This window comes from Lepidochelys olivacea (assembly GCF_965140295.1).
Source record: "Lepidochelys olivacea isolate rLepOli2 genome assembly, chromosome: 13".
Lineage (NCBI taxonomy): Eukaryota > Metazoa > Chordata > Testudines > Cheloniidae > Lepidochelys > Lepidochelys olivacea.
In genome coordinates this window covers 32,405,250-32,423,065 of record NC_140423.1, presented here as the reverse complement: position 1 = coordinate 32,423,065, position 17,816 = coordinate 32,405,250, and the positions used below count along the sequence as shown (strand labels likewise).

The 17,816-nt window shown below is 47.2% G+C and overlaps 1 protein-coding gene across 2 annotated transcripts in view; it reads left to right on the top strand.

Moving 5' to 3' along the window:
• Positions 1–17,816, top strand: part of CEP250 (centrosomal protein 250) — a 119,823-nt gene that overhangs the window by 13,098 nt on the left and 88,909 nt on the right. Inside the window, exons 6-7 of one of the 2 annotated variants that reach the window (XM_084645177.1) lie at positions 6,436–6,542; positions 17,320–17,565. In XM_084645177.1, coding sequence (XP_084501303.1) covers positions 6,436–6,542; positions 17,320–17,565 — 353 coding nt within the window. The remainder of the gene's footprint in view (positions 1–6,435; positions 6,543–17,319; positions 17,566–17,816) is intronic. The other variant, XM_084645178.1, reaches the window with a different exon arrangement.

Below are 17,816 nucleotides of genomic sequence, written 5' to 3'. Positions count from 1 at the left end.
TCCCCAAGTTACACATTTCAGCTGGTATTATATGATTTTTGAAGGAACAGTAATCCGCACTGTGTGGAGTCAAGCACAGAAGTTTATTACGCACAGCACTGGCGGAGTGTCGCTTTGCTTATTAGGCCCAGAGACACTGCAGAACGATTGATTATAATAGATTATATAGGGTGATCATTGGGCAGAGAAAAGCGACAGGGTCGGGTTTTCCCAAGCCCCTGGATAGGTTCTAGCAGCAAGACAAGATACGCACAATAAGCCAATGGTCTAAAAGATTACCTAATGGCTCCGCCCATATCTCAAATTAACATATTGCTGAAACACAGGTAATTACTCCCAAACTATGTCTTTTAAAGTGTATAGGTTAAATCCTAATTTTGGGGTCCAGGGGAATGAGGTTGCAGCTCTCCCGGTTGACCAACAGGTACATTCCTGGAGATTTAAAGCAAAAAAGCAGTAATTAGTACTTAACAATAACAGTTGTTTATAAGTTTACCCTAGCATTTCTGTGGGTTAGGATTGGCATACATCTGTGCGGGGAGGGTGTCATAACTCATGTCAATCATATTAGGCCTCTCCCCGAACGCTGTCTGGGATCTGAGGGGTATTGTACCACTATCTCCTCCCTGCATTAGGGAGTAACCGTGAGGCCTTTTTCAGCACTTCATGTGTCTATAACTCGCGATAAGAACATCCAATTATGTTCGGAATTATGCTGACTCTGCTCACTGACTTGAAACATACAAGGTTATCTGTTTACCCCAGCTTTCTCTTAACCACGTATTGTTCTCTGTTAGCTAGTCCTCATCCAGGCCTATATGAAAAGTTTTTAGCAGAAACTGTAGTTAAGATCAACAAGGAGTCCAGTGGCACCTTAAAGACTATCAGATTTATTTGGGCATAAGCTTTCGTGCATCTGAAGAAGTGGTTTTTTTACCCACGAAAGCTTATGCCCAAATAAATCTGTTAGTCTTTAAGGTGCCACCGGACTCCTTGTTGTTTTTGTGGATACAGACTAACATGGCTACCCCCCAATACTTGTACTTAAGATCTTACATCCACAGCAAATGGATTTTGGCCCTTCAATTTTACAACTACACATCTCTTTACATGGCACTAAAATCCATTCCGTCAATTTGTCTCAGTTCCCTAACTTGTTGTTCTGTTCCTTCCTTATCTTTATTTTGGATACTAACATTCCAAGTACTGATCCATGAAAGTACTTCCCTTGTGTTAGGGGACCCAGAAGGATGGGGGCTTGCTGAGAAGCCCACCCTCTTTGATAAATGGGTCACGGAATGAGGTCTATGCCCATGGGGAAAGGATGCCTTCCAAGGAAAGGAGGCACTTCAGTCCACTTTTAAGAGGTTTGAAGTTAAGGCAGGTGGAAGGTGCTACTTCAGCAAAGGCAACTGGAGGATTGTAAATTAGAGTTAGGGGTGGTTAAAGATAATTTGTCACTACAAGGTTTGGATTCGGAAGGAGAGTTAACAGACCTCCTTAAGAGACAGGAGCTGGGAACGGGGACACGGGTAAAGGCTTTGCAGCATCAGAGCTGGGGAAGGAACACTGGGAAACAGACTCTGCTGGTGTGTAGAGCTATGGATATGCTTGTTTGAAACTAACCCCAATAAACATTGCATTGCCTGCACTTCAGATTTCTGGTCTTCTGCTTTCTGTCTGCATGACAGGAACCAGGGGAGGGGGTGAAGGAAAGGCCCCCTAACACCTGGCTTATACTAAGCCCTGGTCTACACTATGAGGTTAAGTCGAATGTAGCCGCGTTAGGTCGATTTTATAAGCAGTGCGTCTACACAACCAACCCTCTTCCATCAACCTAAAGGGCTCTTAAAATCGACTGCTGTACTCCTCCCCGGCGAGGGGAGTAGCGCTAAAATCGACCTTGCTGGGTCGAATTTGGGGTAGTGCAGATGCAATTCAACAGAATTGGCCTCCAGGAGCTATCCCAGAATGCTCCACTGTGACTGCTCTGGACAGCACTTTCAACTCCGATGCGCTAGCCAGGTACACAGGAAAAGCACCGGGAACTTTTGAATTTCATTTCCTGTTTGGTCAGTGTGGCGAGCTCAGCAGCACAGGTGACCATGCAGTCCCAGAATCACAAACGAGCTCCAGCACGGTCCGAACGGGAGACACTGGATCTGATTGTTATATGGGGAGAAGAATCTGTGCAGGCCGAACTCCTATCAAAAAGAAGAAATGCTAATATATATGCCAAAATCGCACAGGGTATTGTGGAGAGAGGCTACACCAGGACACACAGCAGTGCTGTGTAAAAGTTAAGGAGCTCAGGCAAGCCTACCAAAAGACAAAGAAGGCAAATGGTCGCTCCAGGTCAGAGCCCCGTACATGCCGCTTCTATGACAGCTGCATGGCATTCTAGGGGGGAGACCCTACCACTATCCCACCACAGTCTGTGGACACCTGCAAGCAGAGAGTCTCACGCAACACAGAGGAGGATTTTGTGGATGAGGAGGAGGAGGAGAATGCACAGCAGGCAAGCGGAGAATCTGTTCTCCCTGGCAGCCAGGACCTTTTCATCACTCTGGAGCAATACTCTCCCAAGGCGGGTTCCTGGACGCTGAAGCCAGAGAAGGCACCTCTGGTGAGTGCACATTTGTAACTACAGTACGGGGGTTAAAAGCAATTGTGTTTAATGTTTGATTTGTCCTGAAGAATTGGGATGCATTCACGGCCAGCTACTGGAAAAGTCTGTTAACGTGTCTGGGGACGGAGCTGGAATCCTCGAGTGTCATCTCCATGAAGCTCTCCTGGAGGTACTCTGAAAGCCTTTGCAGAAGGTTTCTGGGGAGGGCTGCCTTATTTCATTCTCCAGGGTAGGACACTTTACCATGCCAAGCCAGTCGCAAGTCGTGTGGAATCATTGCAGCACAAAGCATGGCAGTGACTGGTCCTGGGTTTTGGTGGCATTCAAGCAACATTCGGTCTTTATCTTTCTGTGTTAGCCTCAGGAGAGTGATATTATTCATGGTCACCTGGCTGAAATAGGGGAATTTTTGTAAAGGAACAGTAAAAGGACCCCGTTCATGCTGGGCTGTTTGCACTTGGCTAAAAGGGATCATCCCTGAGAATAGCCACGTGGTGGGGGGAGGAGTGAAGGGATCATCCCAGAGAATAGCCATGGGGTGGGGGGAGGGGTATGCTGCACATCCACCCAAAACCTGCAGCCCCTCCTTTTAAATGGCAAACCCAACCGGCATTGCTTGCTATGGGAAAGGAGGGCGCGCAGTTTGAAACCATTCCCACATGTTATGAAGGCGGAAGAAGCCAACCCCGCATACCCTTTGGCTTACCATAGCTGCCTGGAAATGGAATTCTGTTGCGCAGCCGTGTGTGATGTGTCACCATACTGGCAGGCACTCAATATAAAAGGCAAAATGCAACCTTGTACCTAAAGCACATGTGCTGTCTGCTGTGAATTGCTTGATTCACTGTGAAAGAGTCTTCCATTTGTTCTCAGAAATGTATCATCTTAAATTTGACTCTCCCTTTTTATCCCCCTGCAGGTGCAAATGTTTCTGTGCTCCCCGTATCATCTCCGTCCCTGAGGTTATCACAGATTAGAAGGCAAAAAAACCTCACTCACGATGACCTGTTTTCCAAGCTCATGCAGTCCTCCCGCACTGAGAGGGCACAGCTGAATGCATGGAGGCATTCACTGACAGAGGCCAGGAAAGCGTTAAGTGAGCATGTTCAGAAGATGCAGGAGGCAATGCTGAAGCTAATGGGGGAGCAAACGGACATGCTCAGGTGTCTGGTGGAGCTGCAGGAAAGGCAAGAAGAGCACAGATCACCGCTGCATCTACTGTATAACCGCCTGCCCTCCTCACCAAGTTCCATATCCTCCTCACCCAGACGCCCAAGAATGCTGGGGGGAGGCTCTGGGCAACCAGCCACTCCACTCCAGAGGATGGCCCAAGCAACAGAAGGCTGTCATTTAAACATCTTTGATTTGTAGTGTGGCTACAATAAGCAATGTGGCCTTGTCTTTCCCTCCTCCCCCACCCCACCCCACCTGGGCTACCTTGTCAGTGATCTCCCTTTTTTTTAATAAATAAAGAATGCATGGATTCAAAACAATACAGAGTTTATTTCCTTTGCCAGCTGTGGTTGAAGGGGGGAGGGGGATTGGCTTACAGGGAAGTAAATTCAGCAAAGGGGGTAGTTTTGCATCAAGGAGAAACACACACACACCTGTCACACCATAACCTGGCCAGTCATGAAACTGGTTTTCAAAGCCTCTCTGATGCGCAGTGCTCCTAGCTGTGCTCTTCTAATTGCCCTGGTGTCTGGCTGCTCAAAATCAGACGCCAGGTGATTTGCCTCAACTTCCCACACTGCCATGAATGTCTCCCCCTTACTCTCACAGATATTATGGAGCACACAGCAAGCAGCAATAACAATGGGAATATTGGTTGCGCTGAGGTCTAACCTAGTCAGCAAACAGCACCAGCGAGCTTTTAAACATCCAAAGGCACATTCTACCACCATTCTGCACTTGCTCAGCCTATAGTTGAACTGCTCCTTACTACTGTCCAGGCTGCCTGTGTACGGCTTAATGAGTCTGGGAGCAAGGGGTAGGCTCGGTCCCCAAGGATAACTATTGGCATGTCAACATCCCCAGTGGTAATTTTGTGGTCTGGGAAGTAAGTCCCTTCTTCCAGCTGTTCGAACAGCCCAGAGTTCCTAAAGATGTGAGCGTCATGCACCTTTCCTGGCCATCCCACGTTGAGGTTGGTGAAACGTTCCTTGTGATCCACCAGTGCTTGCAGCACCAATGAGAGGTTACCCCTTGCGGTTTACGTACTGGTTGGCAAGGTGGTCCGGTGCCAAGATAGGGATATGCGTTCCATCTATGGCACCACCCCAGTTAGGGAACCCCATTGCAGCAAAGCCATCCACTATGACCTGCACGTTTCCCAGAGTCACACTACCCTTGTTAAGAGAAGGTCAGTGATTGCGTTGGCTACTGGATCACAGCAGCCCCCACGGTAGATTTGCCCACTCCAAACTGATTCCTGACTGACCGGTAGCAGTCAGGTGTTGCAAGCTTCCACAGGGCTATTGCCGCTCGCTTCTCAACTGTCAGAGCAGCTCTCATTTTGGTATTCCTGCGCTTCAGGGTGGGGGAAAGCAACTGACAAAGTTCCAGGAAAGTGGCCTTACGCATGCGAAAGTTTTGCAGCCACTGGGAATCATCCCATACCCGCAACACTATGTGGTACCACCAGTCTGTGCTTGTTTGCCATGCCCAGAATCAGTGTTCCACTGTATCAACCTGTTGCACTGCTGCCATGATGTCCCAGCTGCCACATCTTGTGCTTTCAGGAACGTCTGTGTCCATGTCCTCCGCAAAATCGTCCTTGTGCTGGCGTCTCCTAGCCAGGTTCTGCACATACTGCAGGATAATGCGCGAGGTGTTTACAATGCTCACAACAGCAGTGCTGAGCTGAGCGGGCTCCATGCTTGCTGTGCTATGGTGTCTGTATGGGTAACCCAGGAAAAAAGGTGCAAAACAATTGTCTGCCGTTGCTTTCACAGAGGGAGGGGAGACTGCCGACATGTACCCAAAACCACCCGTTACAGTGTTTTTGCCCCATCAGGCATTGGGAGCTTAACCCAGAATTCCAATGGGCAGTGGAGACTGCGGGGACTGTAGGATAGCTATCCACAGTGCACCACTCTGTGAGTCGATGCTAGCCACGGTATTGAGGACACACTCCGTCGACTTAATGCGCTTAGTGGGGACATACACAATTGACTGTATAAAATCGCTTTCTAAAGATCGACTTCTATAAAATCTACCTAATTTTGTAGTGTAGACACACTCTTAGACGTAGAATGGACTGTATCTTGATTTTGACAAGTTTCGTGTCTGCTTATGCAAAATGTTTACTTCAGTAAATGCAAGGAGTTATGAAATGCTTAGCATAAGTAACTGGGATTATGGAATAGTCCAGTTTCGGCTACATCACTGTTACAATATTGGTGCGTCATGCATACTAAAATATTTCTATATGGTGTGGATAATACATATTATTAATATTATATAAATATATATGCTAGCCAGCATATATTCATCAACGTCCCTCAAGACTGGCTCTTGGACATCTCTGCAGGGTGAGACAGGATTGTTAAGTGACTATTTTGTTAATCTCCATGGTGGCTGAGGTTTGGGCCTGTTATTAGTTGTGCTCAGGTGGTGGCCCTAGGAAGAACACTCAGAGTAGGTCCTTGGCCTTTCTGTTGGGAATGCTATCAAAGAAGTTCTTTGTGTCTGAGATGGTGACTCTCTCCCTACTGGGAGAAAAGGGCACCTCACATGGTGTGAGTGGTGTGCAGGGGACCAGCACCATGTGGCTGAGCTATTTGCTTTTGTCTCTGCACTTTTAGTTCTTTGACGGGTACTTGAACTGTGAACATAATCGACTTCTCAGCCTATGGCGGCAGGTGGTGACCTTCCGCCGTCACTTCCTGGAGATGAAGACTGCAACTGACAGGTGAGCAGGAATGGGGACTCAAGCTGTTGAGGAAAAATGGGTGCTTCCCCTCACACCTTGTTCTGAGCCCTGATGGTGCTGGGTTTACAGTTAAAGGACACAGTGTTCCCTCCGACAGCTGAAAATAAAGGAGATAACTATGTCTTGTTATGACACTCTCCTTGGAAGACCTGGGTTGCCTTAAGAATCTTATTCTCTGGGCTGGCAGGTATGGGGTCCCAAGCAGCGATGGTGGTGGGAATGGGTTAGGGATGCCTGAGCATTGTGAAGAATGAACTGGAGGGCAGTGGTGAGGTCTGGGCATATTTTCAAATTGCCTCATTAAAAAGTCAAACTGCTCGCTTTCAAAAATGCCTAAAGTACACACCAGTTGTTCAATGATAACGGAAGGGCCTGGATTTTCAAAAGGGCCTAGGTGAGTGAAAGTCAATGAGAGATGGGCATCTAATTCTCTTAGTCATTTCAGCAGATGGGCTTGATTCATGCAGCTCCCATTTCCTTCTCCACCTCCTCTGTCGCTCCTCATCTTTCCTCTGTTTCTTTAACAGAATCATGAAGGTTAGAGAAAGGAAAGATTCATACGGTTAACCTAGTCCATAGTCAGACTTGTTTGTCTCCATCTGTTTTTCTAGTACTCTCTCTGTTTTATCATTGTAAATATCTCAGTTGGTGGGCTTCCACAGCATCTCTTGGGAGACTATACTAAAGATGAGGACCAGGTCCTCTTAAACATATTTGGAACCAAATGCTGGGTTTGAGTATCCTAGAGCTGGGTGATGTAAGCATACTGAGGACATTGCAGCCACATTAACTCAATAATCCTCCTTATTGTCCGACCCCATGTGCTGTGAACAGGAAGGCCAAGAAGACAGGATGCTGCAGAATTCTACAGGAGAAAGCCCACAGGATAGAAGAGCAGCCATCCCAATCTCTGGGATCTTTCACAAAGAAAGAAAAATGACTCCACTGACCCTTGTGCAAATAATACCTAATGGTCAAGAGCATGAAAGGCAAATGGGAAAGAATCAGCATAGGAACTTTGTCCTAATCCATTGTGATGTGGACATTGCTCAAAACCCACCAATGCAGTTTCTGGCCCTGGCCCATGCCCATGCCTGAAAAGTAACTAATGGGAAAGATATCTGAGGACATCAGGTACTGCTAGAATTGCCCAGCCACAACTAACTCTTTCCCAGAAGAGGAAGATTGCTCATAGGTAGATAAGTGATAGCACTGTCAATATTGATCAGTAAGGGGGGCTTGATAGTCTTGATCCTGTGATGATAAGGATCATATAAGCAGCAAGTTACCTATATAGAGAAAAGAGAGTTAGTATACTGGCCTTCATCAGCCAGAAGGTGCATGGGCCTAACTTGCAGGATGTATCCGGAATTAGTCACAGTACCTCCAGAACCACAGTTGGCTGTAGGAGCTGAAAGTCAAGCAGAGAAAATTTTGCATTTGTTTCCTTAAGACGGAGGTGGGCAAACTACAGCCTGCAGGCCACATCCGGCCTGTGAGCTCCTGGTTGGAGAGGCTAGCCCCCGGCCCCTCCCCTGCTGTCCCCCTTACCCTGCAGCCACGCCGCCACATGGGCAGTGCAACTAGCTCCGGGCGGGTGACGTGGCTTCCAGTCCTGCCGCTCTGAGCGACATGGTAACGGGGCGGGGGGGGCGGGGGGACACAGGCGGTTGGATAAGGGGCAGGGGGTTCCTGGGGGCAGCCAGGGAGCAGGGGGGATTGGATAGGGGGTGGGGCCCCGGGGGGGGGTTAGGAGTGGGGGGGTCCAGGAGGGGGCAGTCAGGGGACAGGGAGCAGGGGGGGTTGCATAGGGGGTGAGGTCCCAGGGGGGCAGTCAGGGGGCGGGAAATGGGAGGGGGCAGATGGGGGCGGGGGGCCAGGCTGTTTGAGGTCAGACTAGATGGTCCCATCTGGTCTTAACTCTGTGAATCAAGAACAGCTTGCCTACTCGACAACTGGAATTGCTTTACTAAGTTGGACTTTGCAGACACCACGGTGGAGACTAGGTAACCTCCGTGTTCTGCACACCTATGGTGTAAGACTTTTAAAAAATTTTTTTCAATCAGTCTCAGCAGTGGACTTCTGCCACCGGTGCCACACCTATCATCCCCTGCTCCATATGTCAGGGGGAGTCTGTAAACCATGGAGGCCTATGAGAGTGAGATATTGGACCAGCGGTGGCCAAACTATGGTCCACGGGCCACTTCGGCCCTTGGGACCGTCCTGCCCAGCCCCTGAGCTCCTGGCCTGCGACGTTAGCCCCCAGCCCCTCCCCTGTTGTTCCCCCTCCCCCGCAGCCTCAGCTCGCTGGCCGCCAGCGCAGTGCTCCAGGCAGCAGGGCTGTGAGCTCCTGGGGCAGTGCAGCTGCAGAGCCTGGCCTGACCCGGTGCTCTGTGCTGCATGGTGGCATGGCTGGCTCCAGCCAGGCAGCGCAGCTGAGCACTGCCAGCCATCTGTGCTCCAGGCAGCACGGTAAGGGGGCAGGGGGGTTGGATAGAGAGCAGAGAAGATCGAGGCGGGGGGCGGGGGTGTGGATAGGGGTCGGGGCGGTCAGAGGGTGGGGAACAGAGGGTTGGATGGTGGCAGGGGTCACGGGGGGCAGTCAGGAAGGAGAGGGGGGTTAGATGGGATGGCGGGGGGCAGTCAGGGGCAGGGTTTCCAGGGGCAGTCAGGGGACAGGGAGAAGGGGCGGCTGGATGGGGCAGGAGTCCCTGGGGGGCAGTCAGGAAAGAGAGGAAGGGTTGGATGGGGCGGCAGGGGGCAGCCAGGGGCGTGGAGTTTGGGGGTGATCAGGGGACAGGGAGCAGGGGGTGGTGGATGGGGCAGGAGTCGCAGGGGGGCCGACAGGGAACAGGGGGGTTGGAGGGGGTGGGGGGCCGTCAGGGGGTGAGAAGCAGGGTGGGTCGGATAGGGGTCCGGGGCAGGGCCATGCCTGGCTGTTTGGGGAGGCACAGTCTCCCCTAACCGGCCCTCCATACAATTCTGAAAACCTGATGTGGCCCTCAGGCCAAAAAGTTTGCCTGTCCCTGCATTGGACAAAGGCATTTAGAAGTCACTGAATTAATAGCTGAGGACAAAAGAAAATGATACAATTCCACAAGGCCATTAATAGAGTAATTTGAGTACTTCAGAACCATCTGGAAATTGACAGGTTCCATATACCTTCAAGAATAAAATAGATTAATTGGTCCAACCATAAAGGTGTGTCAGACCCCAAAGTGTAGGAGGGAATGGTCAGTCTATGAAAAAGGTGTAATCTTCACTCCCAGTCCAAACACCAGATCTAGAGCATGGCCAACTATATGTGCTGAGCTAAAAACCACTTGGGACAGCTCCAAGAGTTTCATGGCCCTAGATACAATACAAACTAGATGGAGCTACTATAAGGTTGGTGCATAACTGGTTGGAAAGCCATTCCCGAAAAGTGGTTCACAGTCAAGCTGGAAGGGCATATCAAGTGGAGTATCACAGAGATCAGTTCTGGGGCCAGTTCTGTTCAATATCCTCATCAGTGATTTAGATAATGGCATAGAGAGTACACTTTAAAGCAGGGGTCTCAAACTCCTGGCCCGCGGGCCCTCTGTGGCCCGAGAACCTCCCCACTGCGGCCCACGGAGGAGAAACTCATGCAGCCACGCTGCTGACTCTGTCTGCTGCAGGCACCACCCCCCGCAGCTTCCATTGGCTGGGGGAGAGGGGCAGAGATACCATCACTAGTCGCTAGGCAGAGTCAGCAATGGAGGCAGTGTCACTTTTTTCCACAATGAATATAAACAAGTCAAAATACTGAACGCAACTATCTGACGCCCACCTTGCTGCAATCCTGAAGATTTCAACTGCTCAGTCACTGAGGCCAAACATCAACAAACTGACAGAACTGAAGCGTTGCCAGATGTCTGGCAAACACTAAAAAAACTCTGGCAGGCCAAGAATTGTATAAAGTTGTATGACAGTTTCATTATTTCTAAGAAATTCGAAATAAAAAATACAATATAAACGTTTTGTTTTCTGAACACCATCTTCAGTGACATTACTGGCCCGCTGGGAGCATTTGAGGACTGGCACTGGCCCTAAGGTAAATTGAGTTTGAGACCCCTGCAGTAAAGTTTGCAGATGATACCAAGCTGAGAGGAGTTGCAAGTGCTTTGGAGGATAGGATTAAAATTAAAAACTGATCTGGACAAACTGGAGAAATGGTCTGAAGAAAATAGAATAAAATTCAATAAGGGCAAATGCAAAGTACTCCACTTAGGAAGGAACAGTCAATTGTACATGTACAAAATGAGAAGTGACTGCCTCGGAAGGAATACTGCAGAAAGGGATCTGGGGGTCATAGTGGATCACAAGCTAAATATAAGTCAACAGTGTAACACTGTTGCAAAAAAAGCAAACATAATTCTGCGATGTATTAGTTGGAGTGTTGTAAGCAAGACATGAGAAGTAATTCTTCTGGTGTACTCCATGCTGATACAGCCTCAACTAGAGTGTTGTGTCCAGTTCTGGGCACCACATTTCAGGAAAGATGTGGGCAAACTGGAGAAAGTCCAGAGAAGAGCAACAAAAATTATTAAATGTTTAGAAAACATGATCTGTGAGAGAGAAGGCTGAAAAAATTGGGTTTGTTTAATCTGGAGAAGAGAAGACAGAGAGGGGACATAATAGTTTTCAAGTACATAAAAGGATCTTACAAGGAGGAGGGTGAAAAATTGTTCTTGTTAACCTCTGAGGATAGGACAAGAAGCAATGGGCTTAAATTGCAGCAAGGGCGGTTTAGGTTGGACATTAGGAAAAACTTCCTAACTGTCAGAGTAGTTAAGCACTGGAATAAATTGCGTAGGGAAGTTGTGGAATCTCTGTCATTTGAGCTTTTTAAAAGCAGGTTAGACAATTACCTGTCAGGGCTGGTTTAGCTAATACTTAGTCCTGCCATGAGGGCTGGACTAGATGACCCCTCGTGGTCCCTTCCAGTCCTATGAGTCTAAAGATATCATGGCTGCCATAGAATCGTAGAGTTAACCTAGTAAAAATACGGACATTGAAGTCACTGAGAACAGTGACTCCAGTGCCATTGCAGAAAGAGGAATCCAGTAAACTCAGTCAGGGATTCCGGTGCAACATGCAATCTATATTTTAATGTTATATCCAAAATCTATGTTAAAAGAATGTGAAATTTTCAACATCAAGGACTCGGAAGATAATTGCCTGTGCAACCTAAATTCAACACCCTAGTGCGTATGCATTATGATACAGTCTTTAATTACATTTTTGCATACTGTTTTTCCCTCAGGGCCCCTATGTCATGCAGTCCAGGGATGGACAGTGCTTTGGGAATGAATTGGGTGTATAGTAAAGGAGGTTGTTCGTAGGACTCCTGCCTCATTTGTTGTAGAAGTTGAAGGTGTATATTGAATGAGGCAGAAGACTGTAAGAAGAGAATGAAGCGTTTCAGGGAAATGGATTCTATCCTTGCCTTTTCCACAGAGTTCCTGTGGGATTCTGGGCATGTCACAAGCCAGATGGTCAGTAATTCTGTGTTCCTTATTTTGTGGGCGCCCGACTTCAGACACATGGAGTTTGATTTGCAGAAGTACTGAGTACCCTCGGCTGCAGCTGAAGTCAATGGGAGCTGTGCTTGGAACATACAGAGTGCTGTAAACTTTTGAAAAATCAGGCTTTAGGCATCTCAGATTGATTGACAGTTTTGTGCCTCACTTCCTTACCTATAAAATGGGGATAATACCGCCTCACCTCACAGAAGTGGATCAGAAGTCAATTAATTAATGTTTGTAAAACACCAAAGTAATATGGTGAGAGCACCATAGAAAAACCCATGAGGAAATTAGTAATTTTATATTCACTGCAGGATTTTGATGCTTTGCAGTAAATGCATAGGCCACTCAGTAATAGTGAAGATAAAAATCTTAAATGGTTGCCAGGGGGCCATCCATACGTGGAGGAGGAATATGTAATCATAGTTAAAGACTATATCGTAATTCATATGTGCAAGGGGATTGAATTAAAGTTTTGCACAGGCAACCATAATTCAGATGTTTCCTAACATTTGAGTGCTTGATTATGCAACCTTAACATTCTTTTAATTGATTTTTGTATTTGTAATTTATTGGATTTCTGAAAAAGCAAACTGAAAAGAGAGAAATTCCATCATGTGGCATCATATTGACACCCGCATGGATCACTGATGGGGTTGGAATCTTTATATCCACCGCACAGACTTCTACCACTTGAGCTAATGGAGTAACTGGCAACAATAGTAGATTTTCATCTTCTGAACACAGAGGGGGTTGAGGTGCACACTTTGCCAGGGGTTTCACAGATATTTGCTGACAGCAGAAGACTGGTGAGACTCTGGAAGAATTCTGTAGTGGGTACAGATCGTTTCGCCTGTGTCTCTTCCAGTCCTGTGTCCCTTCTCTCCCAGTCTCCACTCACCCTGATTTCTCATCCTCATCCCAGCCTCCTTGACCAGCCAGTCCTAGTCTCCTCTCCAGACTTCTCTTTGACATTTGAATTTTTCTACCCCCACTGTGGCTCCCAGATCCATTCTCCCCTTTGGCTTCATGCCCTCAGTCTTGTTGCTAAGCTAGTTCCAAACTTCCACAACCCTCAATTCCTTGTCAGATCCATCTTCCACCCTGCTCCCACTGATTCTAGTCCCTCTCCTTGCTCTGTCATTCTCAGTCTCCTCCTGTGCCCCACACCAAGCTCCCAGGTCTATTCTTCCCAACCAGGTTCCTTGTTCAAATCTACTCGCTCCACTCCACTTCTATTTTAGCAGGCTCAGCTCCCCCGACCCCTCTGTATTCCAGTCCTAGGCATGCTGCTTCCACCTTATCCTCCATGCTTCCATGCTGTCTGGGTACCTGCTGGGGGAGCACTGAGAACACAAGAGAGACTGTCTCCCTGCACCCGGTTCCTGTGCTTAGCACCACAGTGGTCCCCTGGAGCAGTAATTGTATGGAAAAAAGTCCTGCTCAGTCACTGCACCCCTTGGCTGAAGTATGCTCAGTACAGACAGAATCTTCTGAGAATTTAGCTGCCAAACTCTAAGAAGTCTCTGAGAGAATGAAAACTGAGGTATTTTCACCACCAAAGGCTTATAACTTGTTTACATTTGGGTAGCTTTTCACAGGGAAAGCAAAAGGCACATCTTAGACCCCAGGGTAATCTCCAAATTTTAAGACCTTGCTGCAAAGCCATGGAGGTTCTAGAGCAGTGGTGGGCAACCTGCGGGCTGCATGTGGCCCGTCAGGGCAATCCGCTGGTCAGCCGTGAGACAGTGTTTACATTGGCCGTCCGTAGGCACGGCCGCCCGCAGCTACCAGTGGCCACGGTATGCCATTCCTATCCAATGGGAGCTGCAGGAAGCGGCAGCTAGCCCACGCTGCTCCCTGCAGCTCCCATTGGCAAGGAACGGCGAACCGCAGCCAAAGGGAGCTGCGGGCGGCCATGCCTGCGGACGGTCAATGTAAACACTGTCTCACGGCCCACCAGTGGATTACCATTCACTGAGCTGTGTCCATTGTCATGGGCATACATGCCTTAGTATCCTCGTAGAGTCTGCCAGATGCTGTTACCGTGCTTTGTCGACAATAAACCTGGCCGGGTGCCTTCATACCTTAATGAATCTTGTGGTCATTGAGTGGTTCGCTTGAGGTCTGCTGTGCCAGCTACCTGCACAGAGCTGGGACAGCATACAGAGGGAATACACATAATTTTATTTCCCACAAATTAGGGGGAAACCCCTCCCAAAGCCCTTACAGAGGTGGATTTTAGAAACATGTCCCCAGACCTTTTTAAATTTTCCGCTATAAGTCAGATTTGAAGTGACACTAGCTGGATGTAGGTCAGGCTCAATGGCCACTGCATATACCTGTGGGTCAGCCAGTTGCAGTGATAAATGGCAGGCTTGAAAGTCTCTTGGCCACTCTGTCTGTGGCATGCACAGTGTAACCCTAAGGCTCACATGCCAAACAGAACTCTCTTGTGGATACTGTGTTCAGTTTTGCGCTCCCCAAGGGGCAATGGATGCCATGTGCTAGCTGGAATATATCTTGAGAAATTGAGATCATTGTGGGTAGGATTGAAGCCATGCTTGATCCCCAGTTCTGGGGAAAAAAACGGCTTGTAGAATCTGTCAACCTTAGGAAAAGCTGGGGCGGGGGAGGTTCAGGGGGCACAGTATCCCCTGAGTTAAATGACCAGATGTGTTAGCTTCAGTAGAATAAAGGGGCCCAGAGCATCAACGGTATTAACCTGATCCTGTCACTGTACGATATTAACAGTTTTAAACAAAATTTGGAGTTCCAAATGCTGAGACCTTGGCCTGCTTAGTACCATGGCAAATACAACATTAAAAATGCTTTTAAACTTTATTAAATATACAAAAAAAGGAAAAATGGTTAAAGGAATTAAGTGTAAAGTATTAAGCCAGGCTTTCATTTTAACTGTCCTTTATTCTAGTGGTTCTCAAACTTTTATATTGGTGACCCCTTTCACACAGCAAACCTCTGAGTGTAACCTTATAAATATATAAAAAATGTGTTTTTAATGTAACACTGTTATAAATGCTGGAGGCAAAGTGGGGTTTGGGGGTGGAGGCTGACAGCTCGCAACCCCTCACATAAAACCTTGTGACCCCCTGAGAGGTCAAGACCCCCCAGTTTGAGAACCCCTGCTTTATTTCATTTCCCCTTTAACTGTAGAGAGTCCTTACAAGGAGAAAAACCCCTGTTTGACCGTCTCTAAAATTGTATTAGAGATGGCGGTAACGCTCCTTTTGGGGAAAAAGTTAATTGAGATGGGCTGGAGTTGTTTTTAAAGTCAGATCTTGCTTTGAAGACAAAACCAGACAAACACATGCAAAAGGGGAAAAAAAGAACAGCTTCTGTCTTTTTGATGGTGACTCTCACTTGCGATCTCATTGCTGGAGAAACACTAGCGAAAGCATTGCTCTGATCAGCCACTCAGAGACCTGGTAAACTTTTACAAGCATCAGACTGTTTCAGGCGTTGCTGTTAGCCAGCTCCTTGTGCACTGGCTTTACGCAGTGGTACAAAATGTATAGTTTTGGCCAGCTAAGCCAGTCTCTTATTAAACAGTAGACAAAAGGGAACAGGAGAAATAAGGTGGGGAAGGAAAAGGACACAGGAGGGATAGGGTGACAGCAAGAATCAAGGTCTCCCATCCCAGGTGGTATTCATGATTTAACCAAAGCTTGGGGAGGTGGTGTCCCTCTCTCTGGCCCAGTCTGGTCAGGATATCTCCACAATCAGGACAGTGAAGGCCCAATGGTGAAAATGCGTATCCTGGAATTCCAGGAAATAGTGGTGGTAGCAGCCATGATGGTAGAGCTCACTCCTTCCAATCCACCCACCTCCCAATCAGTCAGCGTCCACTAATTCAGCCTTCCGCTTTTCTTCTGAAACAATTTTATGTGACAGCTTGTTGTGACAATTCACAAACCTTTACCCATTTTCCATCAGATAAGCTCATAATTGGAGTAGGACTGCTAGGTTCCAATTATTACAACAGACTCCTAATTTGGTTCACTACCCCTACTCTCTGCCCCCAGATGTCAAAGCAATCAAAGTAACTATGTGGATTTTAGGGCACTTTAGAGTAGTCCTTTAAACAGAAAGCTGTTCTTAACCTTAACTATAGCAGAGTTGTACAAGAGGGTGTGTTGGGCAACCTTAACTGTATGCCTGTAATTAGCCCCATCTTAACTTAATCCCTGGATTTGCACACAGCCAGTCTAATTTTTGGGCAGGAGACCTTCTGTATTTTCACAACCTCCTCTGCTCCTCATGCGCCTCATACCACACCATACACCCTGCTGGAGACAAGTACATCCATATAAATTTCCTGCCATGTTTCCCAACTAAGGAGCTTATAACACTTTTGTAATTGGAATTTGAGGAACAAGCCACTGGTCAAGCCTGTGGAAATTGTTAGCTGCAGAAACCTGAAAGTTCCAACTTTTTCCTTACAACACAGGGAAGTTAGACTGGGGAGAACCCTCTTAGTATCAGTGTAGAAATTAAAGTTGCTAAATCAAGCACTCAACCAGAAAATCCCAAAGTTCAGGTTTCGCCCATGAATCTTTGCCATGTTGCACACATGTAATGCTTTAACAAAGGAAACAATACTAGAAAAACATGATGTATCTATAATGAGGCGAAGTCAATACTTCAGGAAGTAGCTTAGCTTTTGGGATTTCCTGATTTTTAGTGTAGATCACCTTTAATGGTATAATAATGCAAGATTTTTGCATTCAGGTTTTTAGCTGTGTGTTTGTTTTGTTTGGGTTTTTTGGAGGAGTGGGGGTTGTGCAAAAAGAAAATGTATGCAAGCCCTTAGATGCTTATCTGTCCCTGTCTGAATGTTTCACAATTCTAGTATATTTTTCTTTACAACATTCCTGTGAGGTAGACAAGTGCTTTATCCCCATTTTGCAGATGGGGAATTGAGACACAGGAAGTCTGTGGCAGAGCTGGGAATTAAAGCTGGGTCTCCCTAGTCCTAGACTAGCATTGAAACATCCTCTTTTTCCTTAGTTGATTACAAACCAGATCACTGATCCTCTAAGTATCTGAGATGGCTGAACAGCTTTGGAAAATGTGAATACTGATCTTCGACAATGGGTTGTAATTGTCATGTTGTGACATGGTTAAAAGATGAATTTGCAGATGAAAGTGTTCTTGAGGATCTATTTTACTATTTTATTCTGCTTTAGGGACTTGTCAGCACTGAAGGCAGACCAGATAAGACTTTCTGGATCAATACTTGTCAGCTGCTTCCATCTAAGTTCTGGTACACGGCACTGGGAGTCGAACACTTTGGAAAGATCTGCCCCAAGGGATCAGACACAACAGCTTTGTGCAAGGGCTCAGGAGCTGGAGAAGGAAGTATACCAGAAAACCCAAGAAGTGATGTGCTTGCAGGTCAAAGGGAATATAGAGAAAGAGGAGCTTCAAGGCAGGTAAATTAGTCTTAAAAACCCCACACACCTTTGGGGAATGTTTCTCACCATTTATCACAGAGGCCTTTGGATTCAATCTGTATTCTCCTTCAAAGCACAGCCACTCCGTACTGGCCTTGTTTTTTGAAATGGTATTTGCTGTTGGCTTTAAAAAGAAATAGGCATAGAGGAGCCTGAATGTAAAGAAAATGGGCTCTCTGAGTGAGATGAACTTGGGAGTAATAGTGTGTGTGGAAATGGGGATTTCCTTG